The sequence below is a fragment of the Capra hircus genome, chromosome 1 (assembly GCF_001704415.2).
Source record: "Capra hircus breed San Clemente chromosome 1, ASM170441v1, whole genome shotgun sequence".
NCBI classification, from domain to species: domain Eukaryota; kingdom Metazoa; phylum Chordata; class Mammalia; order Artiodactyla; family Bovidae; genus Capra; species Capra hircus.
Window position 1 is genome coordinate 7,817,546 of NC_030808.1, and position 12,034 is coordinate 7,829,579.

Sequence of the window (12,034 nt, forward strand, 5' to 3'; positions counted from 1 at the left end):
CTACAGTAGACCTTTTAATCATTATCAATAGTGGTTAGAATATTTTTCCAGTAGTCATGTATGGACGTGACAGTTGGACTACAAAGCTGAGTGCCGACGAACAGATGTTTTTGAACTGTGGTGTTGGAGAAGACTCTTGAGAGTCCCTTGGATTGCAAGGAGACCCAACCAGTCCAGCCTAAAGGAGATCAGTCTTGGGTGTTCATTGGTAGGACTGATGCTGATGCTGAAACTCCGATACTTTGGCCACCTGATGTGAAGAACTGACTCATTTGGAAAGATTCTGATGCTGGGAAAGATTGAAGGCAGGAGGAGACGGGGATGACAGAGGATGAGATGGTTGGATGGCATCACCGACTCAATGGACGGGAGTTTGAGTAAACTCTGGGAGCTGGTGATGGCCAGGAAGGCCTGGCGTGGTGTAGTCCATGGGGTCCCAAAGAGTCGGACATGACTGAGCGACTGAACTGAACTGAACTGAGTGGTTAGAAAGTTGTTGGATTTTCCTTTTTTTTTCTTTTTTTTTTTTCTTTCTTTTTTTCTGCTAGAGTTGATAATTTGAGGAAAGAAAGAGGAGGGACAAATAAAGTTGCAGTCACAATGCTGCTCACATACTATCACCAATTGGCACCCTTCCTCCCAAAAAACAGTCTTCTTTTTCTCCTACAAGGAATTTCTGAGAATGATAGTATGGTAGGACCAAGGGTGGTGAGTGGTTGTTTTAAGAGAAATAAATATAAATATGGGTCTTCATGGGCCTCTCTGGTGGCTCAGCTGGTAAAGAATCCACCTGCAAGGTGGGAGACCTGGGTTCCATCCCTGGGCTGGGAAGGTCCCCTGGAGAAACGGAAGGCTACTCATTCCAGTACTCTGGCCTGGAGAATTCCATGGAAGAAGTCCATGGGGTCGCAAAGAGTCGGACACAATTGAGCAACTTTCAGGTAACTTCACTCATGGGTATTTATCATGTAAGTATCATTTTAGCTGAAGGAAGAAGTGAAGTGTGGGTACATTATTTTTTTTAATCTTACGGAGGAGGAAATGAGTTAACGCTTTCGACCTGGCGGTCAGAAAGCGAAGCAAAGGTAGTTCCAGTCATCTGGGATTGAGGGACAGATTGCGGGCGCGGATGAAACGCGCGCTGGAGAGAGGGGGGAGCGCGCGGCTCGCACACAAAGGCGAGGAGTTCCCAGGCCTCCCGCGGCCCTGCCCGGGGACACCGCAGCGGCGCGCCAGCTGCCTGGCCCCTCTGCTGGAGGCTGGGAGAAGTTAGTCACCCGAAACCCTAGCCTAGCGGGCATCCGAAAGCGACAGCGAAGAGTCTGGGGAATGTGAAGGGAGGAGATTGGTACCGGGAGCGCAGGGCGAGGGGGTGCACAGGAAGCCGAAAGCCCTTGGCTGGTGGATGCTGCTGCAAGGTCTGCGAGGCCGGCGCGCACCGGCCTGCAAAGAGAGGGGGGAAAAACTTGCGGCAGGAACTTCCTACCGAGGGAAAGAAAAGCAGGCGAGAAGGAGGCAGGGAGAGACTTGAAACGTCTCAGTAACTTGAAAAGCACACCAAAAACACCCTTTCTGGAGATGAGGTAAGCCGAGGTTAGCCAACCCCATTGGTTGTGAAATATCAGACAAACCCCGAGCCGCTGTGGCTTTAAATGAAGCCAAAGAAATCTGTTTTGCTTCCTCAAATACTTTTTTCTCCCCCTTCGCCCTTGTTCTCTCCCTCCTCCCTCCTTCCACCTCGCCGGGTGCCTTCCTCCTCCGCGGTCGCCCTTTCCTCGATCAACCCCCCCACCCCACCCCAGGCCCGCCCTCCCCCATCTGATTAGGCGCGGACCAGGAAGGGTGGGAGTGGTGGGGGAAGCTCTCCCTTTAAGAGGCAGCTTGCAGTGACGAATTGTTGAAATTGCCATTGCAGGATGGCATGCCGCTATAAATTCATTGTTCCACCTCCTCGCATCTTCACAGCGCTCGCGCTGCTCTCGGCGCTCGCAGCGGCAGACTGGGGATGACGGCGGGCAGGAAGACACTGCATCCGAAGGGACCCAGACGCGCCGCTTCGCTGGCTTGCCGCAGGCCGCCCCTGGCATTTTTGTTTTAGTTTTTCTGCCTTTTTTTCCTCTTCTTCCCTTCCGGCCGGTTCCAGTAGAGTCAAGGAGACCCCCAAATAAGAAAGGAAGCCGGCTCCAGACCTGGGAGCCCCGCGGCCGGCGGGTCGGGAGCAGCAAGGAGCCTGGAGGAAAGCATGCACCAGTCGCCCGCATGGTGCGCGGCACCTTCCTGACTTTTCTTGGTGCCCCGATCCTGGCCGTGTTTGGGTTTTCCCCCCTTTTCTAGTACTTGCTGAATATCCGCAACCCGGCTTTTTTTGTTTTTTTTTTCCTTTTCTTTCTTTCCTCTTCTTTCCGGAGCCCGAATCCAAACATTTTCCAAAGCAACAAAGAAAAGTTCGCACGCTGGCATCGCGGCCGGGACAGGCTGGCGCTGCTACCGGGTTCCCCCTCCCTCCGACACTAGATTCAACCTTGCAAGCAAGTGTGTGTGTATCCCCACCTCCCGCCCCGGTAACTTCCTGAGCTATTAACAAATAACCCACCAAGTGTCCCCTGGCGCGCAGCCCCTCCCCGCGGGCAGCGCACTATGCTGCTCGGGTGGGCGTCCCTGATGCTGTGCGCGCTCCGCCTGCCCCCGGTGGCTGCCGGCCCCGCAGCGGCACCTGCCCAGGATAAAGCTGGGCAGCCTCGGGCTGCTGCTGTGGCTACGGCCGCCCAGCCCCGCGGGTGGCGGGGGGAGGAGGCGCAGGAGCCAGCCGAGCCTCCGGGCCACCCGCACCCCCTGGCGCCGCAGCGCGGGAGCCGCGGGCTCGTGCAGAACATCGACCAGCTCTACTCCGGCGGCGGCAAGGTGGGCTACCTCGTCTACGCGGGAGGTCGGCGGTTCCTCTTGGACTTAGAGAGGGACGATTCGGTGGGCGCCGCTGGCTTGGTGCCCGCAGGAGGCGGACCGAACGCGACCCGGCGCCACCGGGGCCACTGCTTCTATCGGGGCACGGTGGACGGCAGCCCGCGCTCGCTGGCGGTCTTTGACCTCTGCGGCGGCCTCGACGGCTTCTTCGCAGTCAAGCGCGCGCGCTACACCCTGCAGCCGCTGCTGCGCGGTCCCTGGGCAGAGGCGGAGGACGATGCGCGCGTCTACGGGGACGGGTCCCCGCGGATCCTGCACGTCTATACCCGCGAGGGTTTCAGCTTTGAGGCTCTGCCTCCTCGCACCAGCTGCGAGACCCACGCGTCCCCGCCAGGCGCCCGCGAGCGCCCCCCGGCGCCCCGCCGCCAGGACGGACGCTGGGCTCTGGCCCCGCAGCAGCTCCCGGGCCAGTCGGCTCCCTCGTCCGACGGGAGTCAAGGACCACGGACGTGGTGGCGGCGGCGGCGCCGCTCCATCTCCCGGGCCCGCCAGGTGGAGTTGCTCCTGGTGGCCGACGCATCCATGGCGCGGATGTACGGCCGGGGCCTCCAGCATTACCTACTGACCCTGGCCTCCATAGCCAACAAGCTGTACAGCCACGCCAGCATCGAGAACCACATCCGCCTGGTCGTGGTGAAGGTGGTGGTGCTGGGCGACAAGGACAAGAGCCTGGAGGTGAGCAAGAACGCGGCCACCACGCTCAAGAACTTCTGCAAGTGGCAGCACCAGCACAACCAGCTAGGGGATGATCACGAGGAGCACTATGACGCGGCCATCCTGTTTACTCGGGAGGTAGGTCCCGCCTGGGTGAGTGGTTCAAGCCCTGCAGTAAGGAGGTAGGTCAAATGGACGGCCTTGTTGACAGCCTTCTTTCTCCCACGAACCGCCTGGCCCCGTGGGTTTGCTGATCTGCCCTTGCAGGAAACCCATGACAGCCTCCCACTGTGCTCCTGTTTTCAGAGTATAGAGCCAGCCCCAAATCAAACCTTAAACGGCCAAGTCTGGTTTAGACATCAATCCATCAGGGTGGATGTCTCCAATCTGAGATCTGGTGCCATAGAGGTGCAAATAGGATAAAATGGGCTGGGCTAGCATGCTTGGGGAAATGTGCGCGGTTCCGTGGGGAGAAGGGGAAAGCTGAGTCTGTCTTTGGAATCAGGAGTCATCTACTTTCCAATGAACCCAAAGGTAGAACTTTGCCTAACCTGATGGAAAGGGCTGTGATGGGTGATTCACTGTAATCACTCTTATCCACCATCTTCCTCTGTAAATGCCCGACCTTCTTCCTTGAACCTCTTTTGGGACATAAGTCAAAGGAAGACTTTCTAAAGGAAGGATTCATTTTCTCATCTGGCTTTCTAATGGAGTTCTTACATATCCACCTTGGTGGAAACTTGGTTCCTTGGATGGAAGAGACAGGGAGGGCCAGCAGGATATAGAAACCAGTCTTGTGAGGTTCCTTAGCAACGCCTTTGCCTGGTTCTTCAGTGCACAGCAAGCACTGCTAGGGTGTCCACAGCTGCCCTTCAAGGGTCACATCCAACTCGCATGTTTGGGTTTTGGATGAATGTTTCTGAAGTCCCAGAGCGGAAAGATCTGGGCAGAGAGTCAAGACATGAAGGAATGTTTTTCCAGGATTTCCCTCTTTTAAGGACAGAGGTAACGGGAGGGGAAAAAAATGATCTTTATAGACACAAAGGTTCTGGGAGTAACCCAGTACCTATGTAGACCACCACAAAATTGTGACATTCGTATACAGAGTCTGAGCTGGTTTTCTGCTGGTTTTGCTGGGAGCTCTGAGCCTCCGTTTTCACAGCTGTCCTCTGATTGGCAGTTTTGAGTCATGCTCTCGGATGTCTGGTAAGAATGGACCTTGATAGCACATTCTTTAAGTACTTGAGATCCATCCAGGATAGAGGAAGGATTAGAAACTTTGGAATATTATGCAAAATCATGGTACAAAAGGGAACGAACAGAAATAGGACAGGAAATTCAATGACGGCTTGCAGGATGTTTCAGAATCACACAGCTCCACCACCTTATTCTCCTATTTTTACTAAGGCACTCCTGGTATGAAGGAAAAGTGTTGATAAATTTGGAGTGAAGAAACACTTGTGGTTCATGGGGTGGACATAAATGTAAACCACATGTAAATAAAGACGCTGGAGGGCAGCAGTTAGGGAGACGCCGCCAGTACAGGGTGCTTTGCAAGATGGAAAATCTTTCTCTTCATTAAGTGATCTCCTGGACAACATCCTTTAATTTTTCTGCACAACATTAATCTTTAAAACGGAAGAACATTCACTTTTGTAGCCTTCCATATGAAGTGAAGTTCTCCTGTAAAACTATCCCTTTCTTATTTGGTTTCCAAGTCTTTTTTTTTTTTTTTTTTTTTTTGGTAAGCAACTTTCCGTGTCTGGATTTCTTGCTTTGCTACATCACTAGAGGCTGCCAAGAAGGAGGCTTCAGAGAGTTTATGGAAGGAAGTTCTCCAAAGACAGAAGAAAAAATACTTTTGTAGGCATAATACTCCAAAGTGTTCCCATTGAACATAGTCATGGTGCACTTTCATTTTTAATACAAATGCAGATTCCATAATTTTTTTTAAACAAACATTAAATAGAAGACCCCATGTCTCCCTAGTTCCTGCCCTATAATTTTCCTAATTGTGTCTTAGAATAAAAAGAAAAAAAGTTAAACTAGTCAGTGATTCTAAATAATTTGTCTGTTGCCTTTTCTGGATTTGATTTGAGTAGTTAACAATTCCTATTTTCCAAGCTTTGGAATATATCAGTACCTTTTAATAGATAAGGAAGGAATAAATTAACATCTATCTTCATTTTAATAAGTACTATAAGGACTTTCATTTTTCAAGCTAGTCTACACATGGAAAATATTTTACATGGGCCCTCCCTGGCCTCCTTGCCAAGCAGAAGCAGTAAAGTAAATCTCATTTAGCTGGTGGCTGGCTCTCTGGTATATACATATAAGTTGATGAGAACCAAATATTTGAAAAGCATATTATCATGATTATATGCATCTAATTTTAAAAAGCACAATTAATTAAGGGGCTGAGAAGAATATTGCAAGATTCTCACATAGCATTCACTGGGGAGTACTTTAAAATACAATGTCAGTCTCTGGTTAATACTTCAGAGTATGGAAACCAAGGGGAACTAAAGGAGAAATGATCTGAGATCTTCAGGTTCATGGAAATCAGATATCTGGGATCTAAAGAAAAACTTTCATGGCTGTTTTTTTTTTCAATGAGAAATACCCAGAGTTGGCAACAGGATCCCACTTTTACAACTCTGTTTTGAATGTAAGAAGTACGTTGCTTAGCAGCCAGACGCCAAGCCATGAAATCCATGTTTTGATGGGCTCTGAGCACTGTTCAAATTCTGTGTCCAGATGTCTTTTCCTAAATTGCTTGTTTTTCAGGCATGAAGCAAATGTGTGAGGATATGTTTTCCACCCCTGTTGACTAGCCGAGGCCACTTTAAATGCTGTGTCTAGGAGTCAGCAGAATACTGCTGGTAATTCATTTATCAAACTAACAGACTTCACTGTTAGGACTGTACCCCAGCACTTGGTGCTGTCCTAATTAGAGAAACTTAGCACCAGTCACTTTTTTTTTTTTTGCAAGAGGAGCAGTTTTCATCCCGGAGTGGCACTTACACTGGAATTCACACCACTTCTTCCATCAAACAGTAGAAATCCGATCACCCTAGGATTTATTTTTGCCTTCCAGAATCCTTTTCTGGTTCTTGGCTTCCTTTTTTTTTTTTTTTTTTAAGATAGTTTCTTTAAAGACAAACTCCTAAACCCACTTTGGGGGCCATGCAATTTTTTTTTAGAGATTAAACACCTGCCTGCTTGAGAACAAAGTGAGAAATTGTTTGTTTAATATTTTCTGCCCTCTGCACCACATCAGTGAAAGCTTGACTTTTTCACGGATTGGAAGAGTTGGATTGAAACTGAACCAACTATCAGACTATGCAATAGAAACAGTTCATTCATTTTCATGAATCATCAGTGTGCCAGTTAACAGGTAATTGTCTGTCAGTTAACACCTTGCTCCTATAATTGGTCTTATTTTTTCAGTATTTTTTATATTGGTGTTAGTTTCGGGTATACAGCAAAGTGATTCAATTATGCAAATACATCTATCTATTCTTTTTCAAATTTTTTTCCCATTCAGTCTATTACATGGTGTTGAACAGAGTTCCCTGTGCTACACAGTGGGTCCTTGTTGGTTACCTGTTTCAAACATAGCAGTATGTACATGTCAATCCCAAACTGCCAATCTACGTTCTGCCTTACAATGCTGTGAGGCATTATAAGGGGGACTTTTACATTGTAATGGGGACTCCACTCAGAATTACTAGCTAGCTTCTTGCAAGGTTATCATAATAGGGGGCCCTAAAAGAAGATTGGGAGCTTGGAAGATGGAGAAGGATGAGCTTTTTCTTATTTGCTTGTAGGCTAGATTAACTGATTCTATCACACATTTGAGTTCAAATTCCATTTAAACTGACAAGGGAAGCATTCTCAAAGAATCATAGCCAATAGGTCAATTCTAACTGGTAAAAAGCTAAATAACTCAGAAATGGGAAGACAGGGAGCAGCTTCAGCCGCTCAAGTTGGCATTTAAATAATAAATTATGAATTGAAAATTGCTAAGAGTAGGTCTTAAAAGTTCTACATCACAAGGGAAAAACTTTGTGATGGGTGTTAAGTAGACTTACTATGGCAATCAGTTTGCAATATATGTGTCTATTGAATCATTAGTTTGCACACCTGAAACTAACATAATGTTGTAAATAAATTATGTGCAAATTAAGTAGTTGTGAAGAATATTCCACAAAATCAAAAGCCATTAGATCAGAGACAATAAACCATGACACAGAGGATATATTTCACTGTCATCTCTCTTAGATTCAGCTCATGCATCTGAGCACCTCCTATTTGTGAGACACATATTTAGGGAGTTGAAAGGAGTAAGAAAATATCTCATCCCTGCCCACTCTGGCTTGTCACCAAGGGAGAGGAAGCAGATATATGCCTGTTGTTGTCATTTAGTTGCTAAGTCATGTCCAACTCTCTGTGACCCCATGGACTGCAGCATGCCAGGCTCCCCTGTCCTCCACCATCTCCCATCATCCACCATTTGAATTTGCTCAGATTCATATCCATTGAGTCAGTGATGCTGTCTAACCATCTCATCCTCTGCTGCCCTCTTTTCCTCCTGCCTTCAGTCTTTCCCAACATCAGGGTCTTTTCCAATAAGTCAGCTCTTCGCATTAGGTAGTCAAAGTACTGGAGCTTCAGCTTCAGAATCAGTCCTTTCAATGAATATTCAGGACTGATTTCCTTTAGGATGAACTGGTTGGATCTCCTTGTAGTCCAAGGGACTCTTAAGAGTCTTCTCCAGCACCATAATTCAAAAGCATCAATTCTTCCAGCACTCAGCCTTCTTCATGGTCCAAATCCCACCTCTGTACATGAGTACTGGAAAAAACATTGCTATGACTGTATGGACCTTTGTGGCTTATGTGTATATGTATGTGCTGTGCCTGCAAGCTAAGTTGTTTCAGTTGATGCAGTGGATTATAGCCTGTCCATGGGACTCTCCAAGCAAGAATGCTGGAGTGAGTTGCCTTACCCTCCTCCAGGGGATCTTTTCAATCCAGGGATCAAATGCACCTCTCCTACATTGGCAAGCTTGTCCTTTACCACTGGTGCTCCCTGGGAAGCTCACATGTATGCATATATCACTCTAATATTAGGAAAGCTCTAATAATTGCTGCACCTGAACTATAAACAAAAGCCGAGAAAGGAAAGAGAAGGGATCTTTATACAGGCTTTATTGTAAATGAAGAATTGAATTGGTCCTCAAAGGATGGATAGATTTTATTTGGATTCAACCAGCTTTTGTTGAGCATTTCATAAGATGCTATTCATAGTCATAAATCATTTAAAAGTTAACTCTTTCAACAATCTGCATGCATCTGATCCTATTATCATTTGACAGATAAGGACATGCATAGAAAGAGAAACAGAGATAAACTTCTCCCAGTAACAGCTGACAAAGGGCTGAAAGGGAAGTTGTCCTATTAAGTGGTCTCTAACATAAAAATATTACAATGAATTTATGCAAACATTCAATATATTTCCAATAGGCAAAGGGGGATTCAGAGGTTTGAAAAGTGGCCCTTTTCCTAAGAATCCTAATGTAGGAAACAGAAAAGGAAGTAGATGGTTGTTATACAGTGTGATGATGTTTTAATATATGTGGTCATTAAATGTCATGGGATTGCATTAGAAGGTAGCCTAACCCATCTGAGTTCAGTTTGTAAGAAAGAGGAGAATTAACCAGATCCATAAGGAGGATATAGGCATTGTAGAAACACCAGATTAATTCTTGGAGTTGCCCACAGGCAGCATGGCAATCCCCAGAAATATAATAAGGTTTAGGTATGAAAGAAGGGACAGGGGCTTCCCAGGTGGTGCTCGTGGTAAAGAACCTGCCTGCCAATTCAAGAGACACAGGAGACACAAGAGACTCAGGTTTGATCCCTGAGTCAGGAAGATGCCTTGGAGGAGGGAGTAGCAACCCACTCCAGTATTCTTGCCTGAAAAATCCTATGGACAGAGGAGCTTGGCTGGCTACAGTCCATAGGATCACAGAGAGTTGGACAGGACTGAAGCTACTTAGCACCCAGCACGACATCAGGATGCTAAAAGGTAACTTACTGTAGCCTATAGGTAGGGATCTCTCAGGAGACAAAGGACCCTTTAAAAGCCTTAAGTGATAGGAAGGAACAATGAAAGGAGTGAGAAAGAGAGGACAGCTACCTGAGACATTTGGGACTCACTATGACCAATCTGAGGTGGCAGTGAGAGACAGGCAAGTTAATGAGGTCACCAGGTGTCTTATCCATCACTTTCAGCTTCTTTTCTGGAATATCTTTCTCAGTGTTTCATATGTATTGCACTGTGCCTGTAGATTATTGAATCTCACCAGGCATACCATAGAGATAAAGATTATGCTTCCCAGGTGGCTCAGTGGTAAAGGATCCACCTCCCAATACAGGGACTGCAGGAGACATGAGTTGATCCCTTGCTTGGAAAGATCCCCTGGAGGAGGAAATAGTAACCCACTCCAATATTCTTGCCAGGAAAATTCCAGAACAGAGTAGCCTGGTGGGCTATAGTCCATGGGGTCACAAAGAGTCAGACATGACCAAGAGACTAACACTTTCACTTTTTTTTTTTTAACATTGTCAGACATCTTTTCATCCCTCAAGATCGAGTGACCTCCTTTGAGACACCTTCGTTGATTTCCCCAAGGAGAGTGTGTCATTCCTCTTCTGAAATCCCTCAATAGTCTGTTCAATCTGCCCCCCTCTTGACATGTCTAAATCGTGTCACGTTTCTTAACCGTTGAGATCAGATCTTGTTTTATTTATTCGTTATACTGTCAGCACTTAGTACAGTGTCTGGCAGGTTGTGACCACACAGTAATTGTTTTAGGAATAAGTGTACCCAGGTCCCTTGGTCCCTAATCCAGCAGGGCTCGCTGTGTTTTGTGTCACCTAGCTATGTCCAGAAGCACAGATGGAGATTGCATAACATGGGACATCGTCTTGTTCGGCTTAACAGACCCAAATAATGTAGTCTCTGCTGAGGTCCACATAAGACCCTCTGTTATTGGGGGATGCCATTTAGATAGCCAGAGAGGGAAATGATACCTCAAGAATCAGATCCAGGGGAACTTCCCCGGTGGTCTAGTGGTTAAGACCTCACCTTCCAAGGCAGGGGGTGTCGGTTCGATCCCTGGCCAGGGAACTAAGATCCCACATTCGTAGAGGCCAAAATACCAAAACATAAAACAAAAGCAGTATTATAACAAATTCAATAAAGACTTTAAAAAGGCTCCACATCAAAAACATCTCAAAAAAATAGGATCCCACAGGAAAAATATGAATTATGATGAATAAGCATGTATCTGAGTTATACTGATGGCCATAATATGTACCACACCCCTTTCTCCTATCAATAATTCTCCTTCATTAAGAACTGGGCAGGCAGATAGGCAGACACACAAGGCTACGTAAACCCTCTTCTCTGCCCTTCCCTTGAGTTCCAGGCTTGTCCTCATGTGTGTGCTCAGTGGCTCAGTTGTGTCCAACTCTGCAACCCCATGGACTATAGCCGGTCAGGCTTCTCTGTCTATGGCATTCTCCAGGCAAGAATACTGGAGTGGGCTGCCATTCCCTCCTCCAGAGGATCTTCCTGACCCAGGGATCGAACCTTTATCTCCTGCATTGGCAGGCAGATTCTTTACCACAGAGCCCCCAGGGAAGCCCAAGCTTTTCCTTATCAGAGGTAATATCTGTATAAATATTTAATAGAAAGTACTTTTACAAACACTGGAAGAAGCAAAGCTGAGCATCTCTTCACCACAACTGTCGAGCACTTCAACAGCAACGACCAGCAATAGGTAGGGGTCTAGCTGAAAAGCCATGAGAAACCCAGACAGCGCATTACAAAGCAGAGACATTACTCTGTTGGTCTTTCCAGTAGTCCTGTATGGATGTGAGAGTTGGACTATAAAGTAAGCTGAGTGCTGAAGAATTGATGCTTTTGAACTGCGGTGTTGGAGAAGACTCTTGAGAGTTCCTTGGACTGCAAGGAGATCCACCAGTCCATCCTAAAGGAGCTCAGTCCTGAATATTCATTGGAAGGACTGATGCTGAAGCTGAAACTTCAATACTTTGGCCACCTGATGGGAAGAACTGACTCATTTGGAAAAGACCGTGATGCTGGGAAAGATTGAGGGCAGGAGGAGAAGAGGGTGACAGAGGATGAGATGGTTGGATGGCATCACCGACTCGATAGACATGAGTTTTTGTAAACTCTGGGAGTTGGTGATGGACAGGGAGGCCTGGTGTGCTGCAGTCCATGGGGTCGCAAAGAGTCAGACATGACAGAGCGAGTGAACTGAACTGAACTGAACTGAAGTTAACCGAGTTAGTTAACTCCAGATTCCCCCTTACAAAGCACTCTG

At 47.1% G+C, this 12,034-nt stretch overlaps 1 protein-coding gene across 1 annotated transcript in view; it reads left to right on the forward strand.

Moving 5' to 3' along the window:
* ADAMTS5 (ADAM metallopeptidase with thrombospondin type 1 motif 5) overlaps window positions 858-12,034 on the forward strand; it is a 53,566-nt gene continuing 42,389 nt past the window's right edge. Inside the window, exons 1-2 of the mRNA XM_013965221.2 lie at window positions 858-1,583; window positions 1,916-3,753. Of these exons, the coding sequence (XP_013820675.2) occupies window positions 2,638-3,753 (1,116 nt within the window). The 5' untranslated portion in view covers window positions 858-1,583; window positions 1,916-2,637. The remainder of the gene's footprint in view (window positions 1,584-1,915; window positions 3,754-12,034) is intronic.